At 41.1% G+C, this 23866-nt stretch overlaps 1 protein-coding gene across 1 annotated transcript in view; it reads right to left on the reverse strand.

Moving 5' to 3' along the window:
* SLC25A13 (solute carrier family 25 member 13) overlaps nucleotides 1–23866 on the reverse strand; it is a gene marked incomplete at its 5' end in the record, with an annotated part of 203471 nt that overhangs the window by 106675 nt on the left and 72930 nt on the right. The window contains 1 exon segment of the mRNA XM_082662488.1: nucleotides 5847–5962. Coding sequence (XP_082518614.1) covers nucleotides 5847–5962 — 116 coding nt within the window.

A 23866-nucleotide genomic window follows, 5' to 3' on the forward strand; every position in this document is an offset into this window, starting at 1 on the left:
AAAAAAAAAACAAAAACAAAAAACCCTGCAATGGTTTCCCAGTTCACTTACCATCAAAGTCAAGTCCTAACCTTGGCCTACGGGGCCTTCCTTGATCAGATCCATTACTCCTCTGAGTTCCTCTCCTACCAGGACGCCCTGCCTCACTCAATTCTCATGAGTCCTCCTTGCTGTTCCTCAAATGTGCCAAGAACACTCCAGTCTTCCAACCTGGGCAAAGGCCATTCCTTTCACCTGGAACAGTCTCTTCCCCTCCTTCTTCCTTATTCTATATGATCAATTGCCTTAGACTTCTTTCAAATTTGTGTTCAAAAGTCACTTTCTCAATGAAGCTAACCAAACCATATTAGACACAAAGAAGAGAACCTTCTTTGTTTCATAGCTCATTGTAAATATCCAAATATCACCACAACCTACCCATTCTACTAAGTGTCTTAATCCCTAGTCTTATCATCAACTTGTGTATGCTCCTGTTAATACTCTGGTGGAAGGGTCAGCAAACTATGTTCCACTGGCCACCAGCTGTCTTTGCAAATTAAGTTTTATTGGAACATAGCCACATGCACCCATAGAAACAGCAGAGTTGAGTAGTTGTGACAGAGATCCTATGGCCCACAAAGCCCAAAATATTTACTATTTGGCGCTTTACAGAAGAACTTTGCTGTCCCTGATCTAGAGCCCGTGCTCCACAACAAGAGAAGCCAACTCAACTACAAGCCCGCGCACCTCAACGAAGAGTAGCCCCCGCTTGCTGCAACTAGAGAAAGCCCGCACGCAGCAACGAAGACCCAACACAGCCAAAAATAAAAAAATATTTTTTTTTTAAAAAAGCACTACCAATAAAAGAAAATGCTGGTAATTTGTACTACATTAAAATTAAGAACTTACGTTCCTCAGGACTCCATGAAGTGGAGTAAAAGTGCAAGTCACAGTAAAAACATCTGGAAATATACAACCCACAAAGCCCTAGTATCTAGAAAATAGACACATAGTAAAAAAAAAAAAAAGGATACTCAAGTGGTCAATAAACAGTTTTTTAAAAGTTGTACAACCCATAAGTAATAAGAAAAATGCAAATTAAAGTCACAGTGTGAGATATCACTAAAATGAAAGTAACTGATAACAGCAAGTGTTTGCAAAGAAGTAGAATAACTAGAACTCTCATACACTGATGGTATGAATGTAAACTGGTACAACCACTTCGGAAAACTGTTTGATAAGATCTACTGAAAGTTAAATATATACATTTTCTAAGACCCAGCAATACGTTTTTTTTCTTCATTTATTTTATTTATTTTTGGCTGTGTTGGGTCTTCGTTGCTGCGAGTGGGGGCTACTCTTCGTTGCGGTGCACGGGCTTCTCATTGCAGTGGCTTCTCTTGTTGCGGAGCACGGGCTCTAGGCATGTGGGCTTCAGTAGTTGCAGCACACTGGCTCAGCAGTTGTGGCTCGCGGGCTCTAGAGCGCAGTCTCAGTAGTTGTGGCACACAGGCTTAGTTGCTCCGCAGCATGTGGGATGTTCCCGGCCCAGGGTTCGAACCCATGTCCCCTGCGTTGGCAGGTGGATCCTTAACCACTGCACCACCAGCGAAGCTCTCTACGACCCAGCAATTCTACTCCTAGAAATGCCTACACATATGCACACCCCAAAATACATAAAAGAATGTTCAAAGCATATTTGTAGCACTCAAAACTGGAAATGTGCAAGTGTCTATCAACTGTAGAATGAGTAAACATATTAGGGTAAAGTTATACAATGGAATACTACACAGCAAAGAAAAAGAACAAAATAAAAATACACATAGCAAAAACATGGATGAATCTCACAAATAAAATTTGAGCAAAAGTGAGAATGAAAGAATAAATCCTGTATCACTCCATTTTTATTAAGTTTAAAAGCAAGCAAAATCAATTGACGGTGATAAATATCCCTTGCTACCATTGGAACAGTAACTGGGAAGAGACCTACTGAGTGTTGGTACCATTCTCTTTCTGATCTGGATGGTGATGAAACAAGTATGTACACTGTGCAAAGTTATCAAAATGTACACTTAGGATTCGTGCATCCTTCTGCATGTATGCTCTACTTCAATAAAGCACACTTGAAAAAATTAAGAGTAAAAAATCACTGTCATATAAAATAGGCTAAAAATGCAAATGAAGATTTAGAACAAAATACTTTTCTCTCCAATCACACAGAATTGCAAATTGTTAAGCAGAATTTTCTACTTATACTGATATCATGTTATACACCTGTTGGCATCATAAAATGCACTTACAAATACCGGGTATCAAAATAAGAAAACATGGTGAGAACAAGAATAGTGGAGAGATGTTTTCCCTCAAAGGAAACAGGAGAACATAATGAACTAGATATCAAAGGAACAAAATTGGCCTCATCAAGATCTTTTCATTGTAGCAAACACAGGGAGTGATCAGGACATGAAAATACAGTAAACATAAACAAGGCCTCAGAGAACAGGGGGCAAGGCTTCACTGAAATGCGACACTGAAACGCTCCATCTGATTTCTGTTTAGTGTGTATCAGAATCAGCATTAGTGGGAGCACTGACACTGCCGGCTTGTTGACAAATACAGGTGCTTACTGGGCTTAGTCCTAGAAGCCCTGCTTCAGATGAGCTCTTATGTGGAAACCTAGTATGTATACAGATAAAGAGTGTAACTGCTCTCCTCTGGATGAAATACAAAGCCAGGAGACATGGGGGATCTGAGGCCACTTGCCAGCCTTCCCTGCAGCCCATGGGAAGGCCCCAGATGACCCACTGTTTAGTGCAAGCGCAGTGCTCACCGCGTGACCACAGCTGACCATGCCAACCTGGGAGGTTAAAAAAGGAGCCCTTCTTCTCTCGCCACTCCATGCCTACTCCTCCCAAAGATGCATACTCAGGAGGGCAACCTTCTGATATACAAAAGGGTCACTCTTGAGTGAAGGATTTACAGGGAGCTGAGGAAGTAATCAGAGCAAAGAGTGCCACTGTGTGTCTCTCAAACAGCTTCATATGGACAGAGAGCCAGGGCACAAATCTGGATTCCCTTATAATACTGTGGGCTATGAGATCAGGATTGACTAGGAAAGTCCACTTTTCTGCCCAACTCCATTTTTTAAAAAATTTCTTCAACCCCATTACAAGTTTCCTGAAAAACGTACTTATTTGTTAGCTTCTTCTAAAGGTACCTGCTGATAAAACACTCCTAAGGCTGCCACACCTCCCATATGATTGTGTTTACTTGGCAAAAGCCTGTTGTACACAGCACTCACCTCCACTGAATGACTCTACCCGACCTCATGAAAAATGTTAAGTCAGCTATCATTTTGCAATTTGATGGTCATTTGAGTATCTTCTTTGTACTATGAATAGCTCTTTCAGTTTAATCCTAGATGGGGATTAATAGCTCAGAAAAGCCCAGGCTACATTTTATTACACCCACAGGGTGAGGACGCCACTGGCTCCTCATAAACAGATACAGGACATACCCTGTTTGTGTTTTGTGAGACAGGCAGATTCTGGAACAAATTACCTGCAGAAGGCAGGGTATCGAGAGATGGGCTATGCACTCTTCCACCACAGTCACATGCAGCTGAGGACAGAAGCAGAATCGTAGCCCCCTGGAAGCCCCGATGTCTTACGCACTCTCGTATGTCTTCAGAGATGGGACAGTGTTCAACACAGCACAGATAGTAAGCAAAATTCCCAGCTACCTGACCAGTGGTTAAACTGCAAGTTAAAATAAAGGGCTTCTCAAAGAACAAAAGAAAGAAGAAGAAAAAAAAGGAAATCCTCCTTTGTTCTCTCACATTATTTCTTTTAGTAATATTATTTTTATAAAGGCCTTTGTTTTCCACATGGCCCGTTTATGTGCAATAGTCCTGGAAGGTAGGTTATTACCCTGATTTTGTAGATAAGGAAAATAAGGCTCAGAAATCGGAAATGACTTGTCCATCAACCAACAGCTAGAGAGAAGCAGAAACAGTTGTCATGCCACGTTCTGTCTACAATTCACAGATGACTCCCATCTCCCACATTCTGCTGCTTTACCTGTTCTTTTCTCCTAACCACACTAACACACACACAGCCCTCCCAGCACTGGCAAAGCCTCTTGCTTCTTTCCTCCGCCAGGCCAGTGGTGTGCTGGTGGTAACATCAGCCCCGCCACTTCATGCCCACGACGGAAGACTGATCGGAGTCGGGAAAACGCCGGAAATCTGTTCCTCAGCCCCCCATCTCCAGTCCAGCTCTCTTCCAGCCCTCCCTCCAGATTTGCTGCAGAAAGGAGGAAGACGAGAGAGCGAGCACACCTGTGCGGAGCTCACGCAAACTTACAGGTTCCCCTTGTTGTTCACCCCGAGGAAACGTCATCATAACGTTCTCATCAAACTGACTCCCACTGGGTAAATCAACACCACCATGAGCTAGCTGCTCATTTATTATTTGGAGATTTTAGTGGGAACATTTTTATTGGTATTCCACTGAAAAGTTGTGGCTAGAGGAACTGGGTGATGGGAGAGGCAAAAACTAAAATTATTCTAGGGATTTTAAAATATCAAATAATCCTCGCGAAGTATTAACGGAAAGCATCTGAGCTTCTAGAATACATGAAAGAAAACCAGGTAAATATATGTGTTTTTGCCTCTGCCCTGGCTGATCTAGCCTTAAATAACTGTCATGTCAAATGAACGTTGAGGAATGGGTGGGCGAGGGGAAGGCTGCCTTACCTATACTTTATGTAGTTATTACCTTCATTTCTGATAAGGAAAATAAAGACCTGAAAGGATAATTAACTTGACTCAGAGACAAAAGTGGCAGAGCTGGGAGGAGCTAAGTCTCTCCAATTCCAGAACCATCCAGAACAGATGGTGCTCTATTACACCATCTGTATTTCCCCCATCTGTACATTCCTCACGACGTACAAGTAAGACAAGACCAAGAAGTCTGAATAAATTAGAGACAAGGAAGAAAGACATTTAAAATGGGTGCATTACCCATTTCCCCTGAAATGCACAATCTGTGTGCCCCAGAAGGGCTCCAAAATTCTCACAGCAATGCTTTCTACACCAGGTTCACACGCACAGATAACATACGCTGGACACGGCACAGTCCGAGGGAAATGTGGTGTCTTCTGCCCAATGTATCTTCAGTAACCAGCTTATTTTTAAACAAGAACGTACCACTGCCCCACCATGTCCTGGTTTTCCCTTTCTCCTAATGCTTAGGAGACTTCAGGGTTTTCTGCAGCTTGGCGGCTGAGCCCCATGAAGATGGTGCTGTGTCCCCCAATAAAGGCGGGGGCAGCACAGCAGACACTGCCAGCCCAGCCAGAGGGAAACGTGTTACTGAGAAGAACAGGGTTCTCCACGTACCGCTCCAAATTACCATCTCGCGCGCTGCCTCTGGACTCCAGCTACTCCATGAGGACAAGGTAAGGACACAAGGTACTGGGAACATGAATCCCTTCTGTTCTTAGGCACTTTATTAACGTCTTCATTCTAATAGTGGGAAGCACTACTGACTGTGAAGGGAATGAAGTGGACGGTCAAATCCTGTCTGTCTCTCACCTTCTACGACCCTGTGACTCAGTCGTGCTCCATCCTCCCTCACCTTACAACGAAAGCAGAGCATCAAAACTACTAAGCCAGAAACTTAATTTTTCATGAAGGGAGACTTTTTTTTCAAGAACTGGAGCCTCAAAACACCGAGATATCTTTGTTAAAAGGGATAGGCTAACTTCTTAAAACCATTTCCATACACTTCATTCTTGGGAAAAAAACCCAAACCGCTCACACAGGTCTGCACTTCCTTAGGTGTGCACACACTCACGCCCCTTACCAAAAGTGACTTCTCCTTTGCCAGCTTTGTCAAACAGCTGGAAGGCCACCACGAACAAAGCATCTGGGGCACACAGGACAGATTCAAACGCCACAAATTCTTGAAAGGATATTAATCTGCAACACAAAACAAGCACAAAGCATAAAGTCAGTAGCTTGTGGAAGATAAAAGCATACACAAATATACACTAAGGGGAAAAAATAAAACGTCACTGTCAAAAAATAAAATTCAAACCTAAAAACATGTATAAACACTTAGCATTTCCTTTTACATAGAGTGGACTGAAATAACACACAGAATCTAAAAGACACGACAGATTTGAGGATATGGTGACACATTAATTCTAAAAATAAAGCTTAGACACTTTAGATTAATATATGGTTGTTAACAACAAAATAGACCAGCTCAGTCATTCATTAATACCTTCCTACACCATGTAAAAATGGTTCACAAAGATTCATTCATTACTGATATCCACTGACCACATGAGGATTGAACTAAAGGATGATATTGGGGTGGGGGATAGAATACAGATAAACTGGCCACAAAATATGACCCCAAGGCACTTTTAGTCTGGTAAGACAGATAACACTAGTCTAGAATATTATACAGGAAAGACAAATCATAAGACAGGAACCAAGATGATGATAACAGAATTTTGGTAGGAAACCAAAGAAAGCTTTGTGGCAGAGATGGAATGTGAGTTGGGTCTCGAAAAATTAGTGAAATACAGGTATGCAGTAATGGGCATAGAAAGGGGGTCACCTTAGGCAGGGGCAATGCCTGCAGAAAGGCAGGTGCAAGAAAGCTAGGGAGTGTGCAAGGAAAATGTGAGGAACTAATTTTATCTGGACAGAAAAGTACATAAGAGAACACTGTGAAATGAGATCAGACGTTCAGAGATACAAGTTTCTGAGCAAGGTCATGGTATGATTACATCTATCCATTAGGAGGTGCAGAACAGGCCACAGATGCTTTGACTTCCAAGGAGTAAATAAATCCACAAAGGCTGTCTTAGAACTAAGTTCTTTGCCACTATTTTGTATTTTAAATGTACAAATATTTCAATGATACATTGGGACAGTCCAAGTCTCGAGGATATAGAAGGAGAAAGAAAACAGAAGTGCTTTCCCATGTTTCACAGAACAGTTAATTACTTCTAAAATCTTATAGAGAGAACACATTTTTATACAAAGTAAGTGCTACAACGTTAACTTAGCTATTTCCCAGAATGTCACCTGATTATAATAATGCCACAAAGAAAGGAAAACTCTGGTGTGTTCATTACACGGTCTCTATGTCATTCACCATCCAAAAACACATCCTTCCGAACGCAGGGGAACATTCAGGAACGGCACGTATTACAGAAGAACACTTGCCCAGAACATTTTGTCCTCGGCTACAGAGTCTGTCTCACTGAGAATCTTGTGTGTGTGAGCAGGACCAGGGGCAGGTGGGGATGGCAAGGGAAACACATATGAGTGGAAGGTTCCCGGCTGGCCTCAAGGAGCTGACAGCCTGCTGGGGGAAGGAGAGGTAGTCGTGTGCATGTAACCCTGCCAGAACACGAGCTGAGTATCAAAAGTAAAAGATAAAGTATCAAGGGGCACAGAGGAGAAGTGATTTATTCTTCCTTAAGGAATAAATAAATAATAAATTAAGGAATAAATCTAAGGAAATTAAGGAATGCTCCACGAATCTGTGGCATTTAAAGAACAAATTTTAAAGCTGAAAAGATCTTAGAGATCAACTCCTTCCACCTCCTCATTTTACTTTTGAGAAAACTATTAGAAGTTATGGCTCATGCACGGTGAAACAACTGGCTTCTGGCATTTTGGCCTGAAAACCAAGTGTCCTGGTTCCCATTTGACCGAGACAGAATTCCAATCGGTATGGGAGGATGGAGAGAAGAGAGAAGGGTAGGGGGAGGACGATCCACACTGAGGAAAGAACTAAGTACAGAGGGCTGTGCTGTATTTAGAGAAGGACAAAGGTGTTACTGACCCTGCATCTAATGGTCCTGCCGAGTAAAAGAGTGGTTGAGCTATCATGCCAGCCACCTGTAAAGGCCTTTAAAGGCCAGTTATAGAATCCTGACCTTTTTTTTTGCAGGCAGTGAGAAGTCACTGGAGGTTTTTAGGGTTAATAAATACCAGGTTCATATCTTTATTTTAGAAAAGGAACTGCTGTGGAAGATGAATTTAACAGAGGAAAGACGAGACGTGGGGAGACAGCCTGACAGCTAGAGACAGCAGGGGCCTAAACCAGAGCCGGAACACTAGGATTGGAGAAAGGGGAAAAGTGGAGAAATACAACTGAGGCAGGAATGACAAAACTTGGTAGCAATTGGAGGTCAGAGGCTGACAGCCAGAACAGAGTTACTCCAAGACTTCTAACTTAGATAATTGAGTGGCATGATGACACCACCACCAAAGATAAAGAATAAAAAAGGAAAAAGAAGGGAATTGTGAGAGAGTAAGACCAATTCTAACCATGTTAAATTAGAGATACCCATGGAACAGTGAAGTATGGTATCCAGCAGGAAGCCAAAAGGACTAGTGTGGACCTCAGGAGAAAGGTGAATATGGGGTTGAACTATGTCCCCCCAAAATCCACGTTGAAGTCCTAACCTCAGAATGCAATCGTTGCAAATGTAATTGGTTAAGATGAGATCCTACCGGAGTAGGGTGGGCACCCAATCCAAAATGACTAGAGTCCTTACGAAAAGGGGAAATCTGGACCCAGACGTGCACACGGGGAGAGCGCCCCATGAAGATGGAGGCAGAGATCAGGGTGATGCTTCTACAAACCCAGGAATGCCGAAGACTGCCAGCAAACCACCCGAATGAAGCTAGGGAAGAAGCATGGAACAGGCCCTCAGAAGGAAGCAACCTTGCTAACACCTTGATCTCAGCCTCTGGAACTGTGAGACAATAAAATTCTTTGTTTTTTCTTTAAGCCACCTAGTTTGTGGTGCTTTGTTATGACAGCCCTAGCAAACTAATATTAATACATAGGCCAAGATTGGAAACACAGAACTAGGTGTTTTTAAACAAAGGCTACTTAATGCTGTGAATGAAACTGCCCAGAACCATTTCACTTAGGGACGCATGCTCGCCCGGCTCCAGACCACTGAAGCAGCAGCACAGAGGAGAAATGTGTTTCTGATTGGCTGCTTTCTTCTCGCCACCACTCGTCACACCCCAGGACCTCCTCAGAGCAGCACCAACAACCATACAGCCACACACTCATCAGCTGAACTTGCTGCCAGTGTAACAATCGATAAATTATCTCTGCATAGACAGTGGGTGAGTTAAGACGAATCACACAGTGTGTTATGTAGAACCAGGACATTTCTTAAATGTAATGATCTGAATAAAGGAAGGCTTAAATACCAGAAAAAGAGAATCTCATCTCTCTCAAAATGGTATGAGAAACCTGAAGGCCATCTATATCGGTGAACAAATCCTCCTCTGGCAATGTCATTGTGGTTTCATAACTGTAACTGGCCAATGAATGCTCTGGTATTTTAGGCATGTTACAGATACCAAAAAGGTATGTAATTTGGTAATCCTGTTAGACACAAGTATTATACATCTATGTAGGAGGTATACAGATGAACTATGAAATCATAATGTTTTACCATTCTTCAAGATCATTTTGGATTTTCAAGGTAATCTGACTAGAAGGCTATCAGAATAATTATATAGTACTATATTCATTTACAGCGTGATATCTAAAAACATTTACTTAGGTACACATATTTTTTGTGTAAACAGTATTCCAGTCTTGCTTTGCAGATTTAATGGGTATTAGCGTACGTTACAAGAAAGAATACCAGCTTAATCAAGTTCAGACCTGGCTGGTGAGCTCACTTAGTTCCTTTTCCGCCCTCAACTTCCCAAACTTCTTTGACAATGTTAGACACCCTCTAAAATAAATCACACAACTCTGATGAGCTCTGCATCTAGCGTCTAAGAGGAACAGTCACGATATGACACTAATGCTCACCTGTAGCAACTAATAGTGCGATACGGGTCAGCTGACATGGAAGCAAACACAGAAGTCACATTTTCACAGGCCTACACCATTCAAGATTAGGGGACATACTGACACAAAAACAGAAATACAGATCAATGGAACAGGATAGAAAGCCCAGAGATAAACCCATGCACATATGGTCACTTTATTTTTGATAAAGGAGGCAAGAATATACAATGGAGAAAAGACAGCCTCTTCAATAAGTGGTGCTGGGAAAACTGGATAGCTACATGTAAAAGAATGAAATTAGAACACTCCCTAACACCATACACAAAAATGAACTCAAAATGTATTAAAGACCTAGGGCTTCCCTGGTGGCGCAGTGGTTGAGAGTCTGCCTGCCGATGCAGGGGACACGTACCCCGGTCCGGGAAGATCCCACATGCCGCGGAGCGGCTGGGCCCGTGAGCCGTGGCCGCTGAGGCTGCACGTCCGGAGCCTGTGCTCCGCAACGGGAGAGGCCACAAGAGTGAGAGGCCCGCGTACCGCAAAAAAAAAAAAAGAAAAGAAAAGAAAATGAATTAAAGCCCTAAATGTAAGGCCAGACACTATAAAACTCTTAGAGGAAAACACAGGCAGAACATTCTATGACATAAATCACAGCAAGATCCTTTTTGACCCACCTCCTAGAGAAATGGAAATAAAAACAAAAATAAACAAATGGGACCTAATGAAACTTCAAAGCCTTTGCACAGCAAAAGAAACCATAAACAAGACAAAAAGACAACCTTCAGAGTGGGAGAAAATATCTGCAAACGAAGCATCTGACAAAGGATTAAACTCCAAAATTTACAAGCAGCTCATGCAGCTCAACATCAAAAAAACAAACAACCCAATCCAAAAATGGGCAGAAGACCTAAATAGACATTTCTCCAAAGAAGATATACAGATTGCCAACAAACACATGAAAGGATGCTCAACATCACTAATCATTAGAGAAATGCAAAGAAAAACTACAATGAGGTATCCTCTCACACCAGTCAGAATGGCCATCATCTAAAAATCTACAAACAATAAATGCTGGAGAGGGTGTAGAGAAAAGGGAAGCCTCTTGCACTGTTGGTGGGAATGTAAATTGATACAGCCACTATGGAGAACAGTATGGAGGTTCCTTAAAACACTAAAAATAGAACTACCATACAACCCAGCAATCCCAATACTGGGCATATACCCTGAGAAAACCATAATTCAAAAACAGCACCACAATGTTCACTGCAGCTCTATTTACAATAGCCAGGACACGGAAGCAACCTAAGTGTCCATCAACAGATGAATGGATAAAGAAGATGTGGCACATGTATAGAATGGAATATTACTCAACCATAAAAAGAAACAAAACTGAGTTATTTGTAGTGAGGTGGATGGACCTAAAGTCTGTCATACAGAGTGAGGTAAGTCAAAAACAGAAAAACAAATACTGTATGCTAACGCATATATACAGAATCTAAAAAAAAAAAAAAATGGTTCTGAAGAACCTAGGGGCAGGACAGGAATAAAGACACAGACGTAGAGAATGGACTTGAGGACACGGAGAGGGGGAATGGTAGGCTGGGACTAAGTGAGAGAGTGGCATGGACATACATACACTACCAAATGTAAAACAGATAGCTAGTGGGAAGCAGCCACATAGCACAGGGAGATCAGCTCGGTGCTTTGTGACCACCTAGAGGGGTGGGATAGGGAGGGTGGGAGGGAGACGCAGGCGGGAGGAGATATGGGGATATATGTATATGTATAGCTGACTCTGTTATAAAGCAGAAACTAACACACCATTGTAAAGCAATTATACTCCAATAAAGATGTTAAAAAAAAAAGTGAGAAAGTGCACAAACCAGTGGAAAAAAAAAAAAAGATTAGGGGAGAGTAGGTTTCCAGCTACTCTATTTCATGGTTCTAACACGAGCAGAGATTTTTTTAAGCAAGTCATTTTTGTTCTCCAAACCACCAGAGCTATTGTTCTTCTGAAAGCCATTTATAACAGCAGCTATATTACAAGTCCTTTAAAGTCTCGGTAAAACAGCTACAGCACTACATACTGCAGTCACATACTGAGCCAAGGAGGAAAGGATTAAAAGTGGAGTGCCTCTGGACATTATGCTTAGGATGATGTAAGATTACATGTCTACTACAGACAGAGGAAGATACTAGGATACATACCAAAATGATGTCAGTGCTTTTTACATTAGCATAACTGTAGGCTTCCTTCCCCGCCCCTTCTCAACTTTGCAAGGGAAAGCTCTCAGCCTGGAAAGACTTATAACAGAGAATATAGATGGAAAATTATGGTATTATAGAAAAAATGGTAGGTAATATAAGAGAACTGGAGATAAATTACTCCACGAATTCAGAGGAGGGAAAGATTATTGTTATATTGAGAAAAAGGAGGAGATGGAGAAAGTCTGTGAAATTAGGAACACGTGACATCAGAGGGAAGATGTGACCATGTGGTCATGTAACATCAGTCTTGTAAAAGAGGGGAGATGATCAAGTAGAGCTGGCAGGTGGGGAAAGGAAAGGCCACTGACTCCAATTCAGCACCTGTTCTATGTGCTGAGCACAAGCCAGTGCTGGGAACACATAGATGAAAAGGGCAATTTCTGCCCCAAACAACTGGAGGTCTGGGGGAGTAGACGGTGAGCCAGGAACCAAGGAAGGAAGGCTGGAGATGAAGAGCCACAAGAAGTGCAAGTGTGCTGGAGGGAGGGCAAGCACAAAGGAAGGTATGGAGTTCATAATGGCAGATAAAATCTAGAACTTTTAGTGACATGATGAATTTGTGCTTCAGACCCTTCAATCTGTCAGAGGAGGGTTAAATGAACTGGAGGGAGAAGAGCCTGGAGTTGGGGAGATTGTTGGTTGAATCCAGGGAAGAATCATGAAGATCTGAAGGAGACAGAAAGGCTCCTTACGACAAGGGGATAGAAGTTTATGGCACTACACTCTCCGGAGGACAATCCAACAATACAGCAAGAGTCTTGATAACGCCCACACTCCTTGACACCACAATCGCACTTCCAGGAATTTACCCTAAAACATCATCAGTGAATGTGTGCAAACTTTTCTCTACAGGAATGTTCAAGCAGCATTGTTGGTAACAGTGAAAAAAGTGAAAACAACCTCAATATGCAACAATTCATGACTGATTAAATAAAGGACCATTCAGACACTGAGAACTGTCCAACCACTACAAACTGCAATAAACAAATTCATGTTATTAAGTACAAAATTGGTTACACAAATGTATGTAGAAAACAAGCCCATTTTGTGAAAAATAGACAAAAATGGTATCTCATACACACACACAAAGAGTTTGAAGGATGAACACCAAAGAGTTAGTCATGGGTGTATCTCCAGGTAGTTAAAATATTAGAAATTTAAGGTTTTTTCTTGTCCACATTTTCTAATCTTTTCAATAACACACATATTGAATTATTTGTGTAGTAAGAAAGAGAATGAAAATTTCTATGAAACAAAACAGCAAGCACCTTAAATTTGGGTAGTGGCAGAAGGACTGAACAAAATGGGTGGGGGTAGGGAGAGCTGAAAAAAGAAGCAAACAGTTGAAAGACTCCCACTCACTCTGGCCATCCAAGGTGGATAAGCTCCAGTTCTCTTCCTCCCTGCTGTTGCTTACTCTCGCTCAGCAATGGCTTGTACCCTGTGTGGTCCCTCTCATCTCCCGCCTGGCTCCTATCTCCAGGCCAACTCCCGTGGCTATGAAAGTTTAAGCAACGGCACGTAAGGAGCTGATCTGTTTAGACTTTAGGAAGTTTGGTAATAGACAATACAGCACATCAAAATCCAATTACCACTTTTACTTAAGGTTCCTAACCATAAGAGTGCTTCACAAAAATAACTTCTCCTTATAACCTTCTTCCCTGTGTTACAACAGAAGCCAAACAGCTGTCCAGGAATAATGGCAGAGATGAAAGTAAAATCTAACTCCAAAAACTGGGCTCCAACCACCAGACCACCCAGGTTCAAGTATCTGTGAATGTCAAGCGAAAAAAAGAAAAAAAAAACAAAAACAGAACTGGGCTCTCCTGTGATGGCCAGTTTATCAAAACAGTTTTGGCCTCCATGACTTTAACATCTTTAATAGCTTTGGGGGGTTTCCAGTTCTTTTATCTCCCTCCCAAATGCCCTGGAAATATACATTGTTCAGGGCCCCAAACATATACATACCCCGCACTTAGCATACGCCAGGCAATGCCCTAGGCGCTAAGGGTACTATGAAAATGAATAAGATTGACAGAATCCATGTCCTCGAGGAGTTCCGTTCCAGTGGAGAAGGCAGACAATGAGCTCAAACATACCTACATAAAGATGAGATGGTTCTAGATCAGATAACTGCTGTGTAGAGGACAAAATTGAGAAATACATTAAGATAGTGCTTCTTAGCCCCAGTGAGCCTATTTAATGGGTATGAGGAGGGATCAGAGCAACCATCCGTTTTTTTTTTTGTTGTTGTTGTTTTTTAACTTCCCACCCAGCCAAACTTGAGAATGATGGAGATAGGTGGTGAGGAAATGCCTCCTGGGGGGTGGTATTAAGATCTGAATGATGTAAAGGAGGAGGCACAGGAAGATATGGAGCAAGGGTATTCTGGTGGAAGAAACCTCAGTGTGAGGTCTGGACCTACGACCAGCCAACCCTGCCAAGTTCCATGGCACAGGGAGACACCTGAGTGGCTGGAGAGTACAGGGGTGGGGGGCAGGGAGAGAGATGGGGATGAAGGAGGGTGCAGGGCATACAGGCTGTGTGGATTCCATTCCAAGCACACATGGGAAACAGCCATGTTGGAGGGTTTTATGCAGGGGGGGTGATGTGAGCTCCTGGAAAGAACACTCAGGAAACCCTGGAGCACGAGTCCAGTTGGAAGTGGCTGCAGTGGGTGGGACCGGGGTCATAGCAGGAGAGAGAAAAACAGAAGTGATCAAATCCAGGATACGCTCTCTAGACAGAGCTGGGGGGCTTGTCCTAGAAGTCAAAGCACACAGCTTTTAAAGCCCAGGAGCACATCAGGTGTGCCCTTGGGATGCCTGGTGGCCTGCAGCCGCCAGAGAAGCAGAGACTCTGAGGTCCCGAAGTTACTGAGGTTACAAAAACCGCTACTTAGGCAGATGATGAAAGAGGTCATAAATAAAGATTTTATTTAATATTCCAGTTGATGGTCAGTGAGCAAACAAACTAAGCCTCAACGGCCCTAATTATGTAAATTTAACGCAACTGTTCTTAACACATTCTAGAAAGAGACAATGAGTTATTACCTCATTTTATATTCTAAAAACCATCAGTAATAAGGTAGAAAGAGGCTCGAGTTGTAGTTTTCCCTTGCCTAACGGGCAGCATGATCTTGCTGGGCAAGTTGGAACAGACCCCCTTTCCTGATCTCTTACAGGTGCTCTCTCCAGTGCTTTTCACGCTACAATCCCATTTTCTTCCGTCTTCAGTCAGAGGGAGGATCCGTGTCCAGCCTGGCTCTGGCACCGGCCTGGCGTTCCCAGGAGTGCATCTGTCCTGAGGCCAGCTGGGTTCCTCAGCCCTACCATGCATTCAGGTTCAAATCTCACTGCAGCGTTCGCCAAGGGGCTATTTAAATTCAATGGCTCCAATGAAATCTGACAGCTTGAATGTTGTTCAAACAAGCAGGCTACTGCCTGGCTTTAAAAACCTATTAAAGATTTTATTAGCAATTTTACTGTATTGTTATCATGAATTTAGCTTATAAATACCACCTCTGCATATATCACTGCTCCCATATTGCCAAAAGAAGATAAATATAAAGGCTCTTGTAATTACGAGCTTAACTCGGTGAGTGATATGCCCATGCTTCCAGATCTACCTGTCTGGCCACTGCTTTGCAGTTCATTTCAAACAGTATTTGAGCTGCCCAAGGCGGACTGTGCCAACTGCTGGCATTTATACAGGGTGTCCTTCTACCTCTAATACTTTCTTCCTTATCAGCGGGATCAAACATGTCGAGCAAGTATGATCCATCCCCGTTCTACTTCACTTTTGCTAATAGTTCTCTCAGTTACACACTGAAAAGTGTTTTTCACCTACACATGCTCTACACCCCATTGCTTCTTTCCTTCCCTGTTAAATAATACCGCCCAAGAACTTCAGGAGAATCTGTCCCTGTGTCCAGCCACCTCCCCCAACCTCCCATCTTTTAACTTTGAGTTATAGAAAAGCTTTAATCATGAACAATCCCCACAAGAGTGAGGCTGCATCAAGGAAAAGAACCACCACAGGCTTTTTAAAACTAGAAACAAATCAGATTCTCTATCTCCATAAGACTCTATACTGTTATTTCTTAAATATATCATTATTGTAAAAAAGTACCTAAAAAAAGCTATCTTATATTACATTGTTCCTATTCTGAATAATTACCAATATTGAGTTCAGTAATACGTACCACAGATACTCTTTATTACATCATGGGGTAAACAGCATTTTGAGATCTATCCAAAGACTTGGGTTTTTGTTAATAGAAAAGTGTACTCTGTCGGTAGGAATGTAAATTGGTGCAGCCACTGTGGAAAACAGTACGGAGGTTTCTCAAAAAATTAAAAATAGGGCTTCCCTGGTGGCGCAGTGGTTGAGAGTCCGCCTGCCGATGCAGGGGACACGGGTTCATGCCCCGGTCCGGGAAGATCCCACATGCCGCAGAGCGGCTGGGCCCGTGAGCCATGGGCGCTGAGCCTGCGCGTCCGGAGCCTGTGCTCCGCAACGGGAGAGGCCACAGCAGTGATAGGCCCGTGTACCGCAAAAAAAAAAAAAAAAGAAAAAATAGAACTACCATGTGACCCAGCAATTCCACTCCTGGGTATATATCTGAAGAAAAAGAAAACACTAATTCGAAAAGTTACATGCACCCCAATGTTCATAGCAGCATTATTTACAATTGCCAAGATATGGAAGCAACCTAAGTGTCCATCAACAGATGAATGGATAAAGAAGAGGTGAGATATACACACACACACACTCACACAAATATACATACACAGTGAAATACTACTCAGCCATAAAAAAGAATGAAATTTTGCCATTTGCAGCAACATGGATGGACTTGGAGGGTATTATGTTAAGTGAAATAAATCAGACAAATAAAGACAAATACTGTATGATACCACTTATATGTGGAATATAAAAAATACAACAAACTAGTGAATATAACAAAAAAGAAGGAGACTCAACAGATATAGAGAACAAACCAGTGGTTACCACTGGGGACAAGGAAGGGGTGAAAGGCAATATAGGGGTAGGGGATTAAGAGGTACAAATTATCATGTAAAAATTAAGCTACACAGATAATACTATACAACACAAGGAATATAGCCAATATTTTATAATAACTATAAAAATAAAATGCATACAAAGTTACTAAAAACACTATGAGCAACTCATTTTAAATTGGGGATTGCCTTTAATGGGGGAAAAAGTTGAAAAGGAGAAAGACCAGTGGTGAAAAAAGGGAGAAGTAGTTATAAACCATACTGGAAAATCCACTTGGGTAAGCAAAGTAGATTTTTTTTTTTAATCTAGGTTTCCTAGATCTTCCCTTATTCTTTCAAGGCTGGATGAGAAGGCTTTCAACATTATTAAAATGGCAAATACCAAAAAATAAAAATAAAAATAAATTTTTAAAGAAGGGATTTCCCTGGTAGTCCCGTGGTTAAGACTCCATGCTTCCAGTGCCGGGGGCATGGGATCCCTGGTCGGGGAACTAACATCCCACATGCTGTGCAGAGCAGCCAAAAACAGATAAATAAATAAAAATGAAAATAAATAAAATGGCAAATGAAGAAGGATAACGGGATGATCAACTGCAGATAAGCCCGATAAATCAGTAACTGGAAAGCCAGCAGGCAAGTAAATTTGTTAACTAGCATTTTTTAAGGACCACCGTACACTGGCCTATCACTGCATAAAGTAGCAGGTTAGCTGTTAGATTGCCACTGGAAACCAGTTACATACTTTAAATGCTTCCCGTCGAGTACATGCTGCCAAACCCTTTGCATATCTGACTTCAGTCTCCAGTTTGATTAGTTTAGAGCCGAAAAACACAAAAGCGCCCTGCACTCCAGAGACTATGTGAGTACCTACGGCACAGTAGACAGCTCAAGGAACAACCTTCGCAGGCCCGTACTATCTATGGGTGTTCTTTGCCCAAATGGCATTTTAAAACACCAAAAATTGATTGAGTTAAATCATTTTGTAATCGGAACACAATGCCTTTCTCAATGCGTTTTTCTGAAGCTCTGAAGCAAGGTGACGATGATTAAAATGATATTCGGAAACAAGTAAGAAGCATCTCAATAAGCACAGACACACAAAAAGTGACAAGAGCAAATGTGCTACTGTCTCGCATCTGCCAATGCAGTAACTGTCCAGCTAGGCACTCTGACTAAAAAGCAGTAAACTAAATTTTTTAAAAATACATGAAATCAAGTTTTACTGATTGCCCTTTGAAAAAACATTATCAGTTACTCAAATATTTTAACATTTTCTTTCACTTATAAAACTTACATTATGGATACACGCAAAAACCTTTTTTGATGTGATCAGAACATAAGCCCTTAGCAAGCAAAAATTCAATGACTGAAATAGCCTTTATCATATTTTTTTAAATAAAATTATTTATGGTGTGGCCAAAAGAAATAGAAGTACATAGGCTTAAGCCAGAATATCACACGCACACAAAAAAAGCCAACATTAATATCTGCTGTGCCAGCTGAATTCAAATTAACCCAATTTTACATGTTAATTAAACCAGCTATTTTCTTCTTATTGTATTTCTGCTTCTTAAATAGTAGAGTCTACAAGTGGTTCCCAACAGATTTGTTCCAATAACAATGACGTATTCATTTACTTCTATTATGACCATACAATACAGTAACTGAGCAGTAATTTTTCACAGTCAATTACATGTGTGGTTCTTTATGCTTAAAAATGCTGAAATAATGTATACTACAGAGCCATATGCCTGAATCTCTAGTCTGCCTGAGGCAGTTGCCTGGGTAACACATTTTCTCTTTGGTTTAGCATAACCCTTCGTTGAATATCATTAGGTGTCATTAAATAGCAAACATGAACATGAACTTCAATACACTACTTAGATAGAGTCATTTTACACATGTAAACAAGTGCTCCATCATTTATAAGAAGCTTAAAATAGATTATGATTTTCTGTATTTAAGACCATGAAAAAGAAATCTTAAAAGTGCCTACGTGTTGATTCCAAATTGAATTTGCAGAAATTTCTCTTATATTAACAAGAGAACTCAGACCAAGTTTCAGGGGCAACACTTCTCATCTATATAGTCATAATATTTCAGTGCAAGCAAAGAAGGCTTACGTTTTTAAATTTTACTTTAAATTTACTCAAAGTTGTAAAATAACTGCATCAATTCCATCTCAGACCATCAAATACTTTTACTCTCATTTCTAACAAGGAGAGAGAAAGCACTCAAGTTCGGTAACAAAATTAATTTAAAGAATAAGATCCTTAAAATCAAGGCACATAGTAAGAAAGAAAAAGTATGGGATAAATCATGCACTATCTAAAATATTTTAAATTTAAAAATTTAATGATGTGTTCTATAGTTTAGAAGTGGTAATATGCAGTTTATACAGCATGTTCTAGAGCAATGCCTGCATGAAGAATGGCAGCTGTCCCCAATAATCTCCATCAGCCCTCCATCCAATGCCACCCCAAATACGCATCCTTGTCTAAGAAAAACAATGTACTTGGCCCCACAAACATAGTCTCAATGCTTCGAGTCTCCTCCTCCCCACCCACATTCCCAAGCAGATTATCGCTCCTAAACCGTGGAATTACGATTTTCTGAGACACATCATAACTCCATGTAAGCCTAATCTCTCAGCCTGTAAACAATAACAACTTGTCCTCTCTCACCTGCATCACAAAGGGCCCATAAATCTGCAATGTTAATTTTAAAGGACACATGCAAAAAGAAAACGAATCATCAAATGGCACGGCCATCTCTAACGTGCTTTCTCACCTTTCCCAGAAAAGGAGAAAGGCAGGCTCCAAATCGCTGGAAGTGGGGCTGGGGGTACTGATCAAGTAAGGTTCAGGAGGCAGCCCCAAAGCTGTCCTCAGTCAACCTAAGAGTAAAGAGACAGCTCGGCCAAGAACAAATAAGTTCTTAGTTGTGAGGCTTGAGGTACCAGAAATAACTATGATGATGAACTGGGATCTTTTTTCTCCTTCCCACATCTGTTTCCTAATTCAAAATGAGGAAGAAATGGCCACACAAAATGGAATGACTTAGCCTCAGGTGCCATGCTTACACCTCCCACTGCTCCACAAATACTCACGTAACTGAATAAAACCTCAAACACCATGTTCAGTCCAGGGGCTGAGGTGTGGTTGGCAAGGAAAAAGTTATTTGATATTAAATGTATACCCCATTTTGGTTTCAACATTCTGCTCTGAAATGAGGTAAATCATGAGAAACAAACTGATAGCACAGGTAAATCTTTAAGCAAAACATGTTCAAGATATACTGGGATCAGTACAGATTCAGTCACATCTCTGATGCCTCTATAACGATTCATGTTCTAAATGATTATCTAAGACACTCTAGGATTTCAAATGAAACTTAAAAATTAAAACTAAATTGTATAAACTGTCATTGCTGAGAAAAGTAGTCTAAAAACTTAAGAAACATTACTAATGAGAATTGAAACAAAAAGCATTTTCTGCTTACAATATTCTGATTAAGTAGTATTTCTGGATTTTACCCAATACGTACAATAAACAGAATGCTATTTCCACCCCTATCCTCGATACAGATTAATTTAAATTTTACTACATGAACATAATTCACTTAAGAATTGGCACAAGATCTGGTAAAGAAAAATGTAAGTTTTTCATATTTAATTATGTTTTGCTATACAAATAATCACTAACAAAACACAATAAATACACCTATTAACACAGGCCACCCATGAACGTAGATTCTCATTAAAATAACCAAAAGCATTTATTATAGCTATGTAAGCCTGCTCTACTTAGGTTTATAGTTTATTTTACTCTCTGGAAGAACCTACATAAATTCCAAAAAAAAGGCAAGAAAAATTTTCTGTCCAATATGTTGCCCCATCCTATTCTATACTATCTCTGCATTCATTAACAAGTCCTATTTATAAAGGTCTCATAATAATAGCAAGTTTTTTTAAGCAGGCAATTACAACACAGAATAGGAATTGTAAAAAAATAATAATAATCAAAATTAGAAACTGTTGGGAGTACTTTTATATTTTTGCAAAAGCAAATTCAGCTACAAGACTTTTGAGACTCTTTTGCTTTTTCTAGGTACAATTACTGCTAATTGTGGAAAAGCAACATCAGTATTTTAATGCTTTTTCCTTAATTGGTAACTTTTATTTCCTGATTTAAATTAAAAAACAAAACAAAACTCTAGAAGAAAGCATTAATCAGGAAATCATAAAGCCACAAAAAGAGGTTTTCCATGTTCAGCGAATCCCAGGTACTTTCAAGGGAGGTTTTCCCTTGATGGAAATGCAACCCCCTTAGTGAATTTGTAAAAATTGTATTCTAAGTTAATAACTGGAAGAATGGTGTGAACTAAAATCTATTAAAAGAGGAGAGATGTGGCTGCATTTATTCGACTCTGCTGAAGAAAGCTGTGACTCACCAGACCATAAGCAGGGAAGAGAGAGGCAGAGACAAACGGTCCCCAGCTAGCCAACTCTTTGGCCTTCATAGGGTGCTGAAGGGGAGGGGCAGGAGTCTCAAAAGGATGAAGAACCTAATCATACAGGTGTTTTTCTAAATACAAAGAACCGCTCACAGTAATTTTACAAAAACAAGAATGACCCCAGACTACTGTGGTACCAGCCTATTTGGAGAGGATAAACGTGAAAACAGGATAAGAAAAAAGATTAGTTAAAAGTTTCAGCACCTGTTACAGAGAGAGATGGCATAAAACGTCATAGAGTTCCTAGGAAAAAATGAAAACCAGGGGTTTTAATATGTTGAATTTCAATATGGAACCAGAAGACAGCCTGAGAGTTCCATCCCCTTATCAGCTTGATAATCATACCTCCCACACTCATAGCACTTTGTGTGTCCAATCCATTCAAATTCATTCACTAAATACAGAGTGCTCCTGTGTGCCAGCCGCACCGTCTAGGATCTGCAGGTTCAGCAGTGAGCCAAGCAGACAAAAATCCCTGCCTTCCTGGAGCTTCAGCCAAGTGTGTGTGAGAAGGCAGAGGGGGAGACAGTAAACCAATTAATAAAATCCTTATGTGACAAGATAACCACTATGAGATACACTGCCCTATAAGGAGAAAGGTATGTTGGGGGTACAATTTAAAACAGCACGTTCAGGTAAAGCCTTCCTAAGAAGGTGTCATCAGCACGAAGACCTACTTCTTGGGGGAAGAGGAAGTGCGCAGGCATTGCGGTGAGACTGAGCATGGTGTGTTCACGGTGCAGCAAGAAGGCCACTGGGGCTGGAACAGACTAAGTGGGGAGAGGAATTGGAGGAGATGAAGTAGAAGGGTAAGGGAAGGAGAGAGTGGGCACAGTAAGGCCTTGCTGGCCACAGTAAGGACTTTGGCTTTTACTTGGAGTGACATGGGGAGCCATAAAAGAGTGTGAGCCAGAGAGTAACACGACCCAACTTAGGTCTTAATAGGATCACTCTGGCTGCTGTGCTGAACAGGCTGCAGGGAAGCAAGAATAGACGCAGGGAGACTTGTTAAGAGGCCATTACAATAATCTCAGCAAGGGATGGTCATGCCTCTCAGCAAAGGTGGTAAGAAGTGGTCACCTTCCGGATACAGAGTAACATCCCTCCATAATGCTACAAATGGAATCAAAAGAACTAAATCATGTAAAATGAAGAGTCACTTTATTGGGAGTTCAATTATTCACCAGGAATGAATCCACAGAACTAGCCACCTGGGGGCCATGTGCCAATCACCAGCTGTGCTGAGCCTGACTTTGCACCATTACAGGGTGAATTAGTGACACTTTTAATATTTTCCCTTTTTTCTTTTTGCTCATTTAATATAGTTTTCTTTTTGAAAATGTACATTTAGATGAACTTGCAGAGAAAATTCAAATGAAGCAGGGACTTCCCTGGTGGTCCAGTGGTAAAGAATCCACCTTCCAATGCAGGGGACGTGGGTTCGATCCCTGGACGGGGAACTAAGATCCCACATGCCGCGAGCCACAACTAACTGAGCCCGCGTGCCTCAACTAGAGAGCCTGCACGCTGCAACTACTGAGCCCGAGCACTCTGAACCCTGCGCGTGACAACTAGAGAGGAACCTGTACGCCACAACGAAGAGCCAACGCCACAATGAAAAGATCCCGAGTGCCGCAACTAAGACCCGATGCAGCCAAAAAATTAAGGAAAATAAATAAATAAAACAAATATTTAAAAATAAATAAAAATAAAATGAAGCAGAACTACAGTGGTATGTACATTTGCTATCCTGCTTCCCCTTTTAATCATCTTTACCAGCAGCTGGTTCATTGCCAACTTTTCTGGTGTAGGTTGAACATGGGGTCTATGTTAGAAATCAATCTGATGAGTCTTCTACTAAGCATCTCTTGGTGAACTCCTGGATGGGAACTGGTTACCACAAAGGCCAAGGAATGATTAGAAGCTTGAAAATTTTCAGGGCATCCCCTATTCTCTAGAAAGGGGAAAAGGTAGTATAGCCATTTTCACAATGTTGATTCCTCCTATCCAAGAACATGGTATATCTCTCCATCTGTTTGTGTTGTCTTTGATTTCTTTCATCAGCATCTTATAGTTTTCTGAGTACAGGTCTTTTGCCTCTTTAGGTAGGTTTATTCCTAGTTATTTTATTCTTTTTGTTGCAATGGTAAATGGGATTGTTTCCTTAATCTCTCTTTGCGATCTTTGTTGTTAGTCTACAGCTACATGTGAAAGAATGAAATT

Source organism: Grampus griseus, assembly GCF_964374135.1.
Source record: "Grampus griseus genome assembly, chromosome: 9".
NCBI classification, from domain to species: Eukaryota; Metazoa; Chordata; class Mammalia; order Artiodactyla; family Delphinidae; genus Grampus; species Grampus griseus.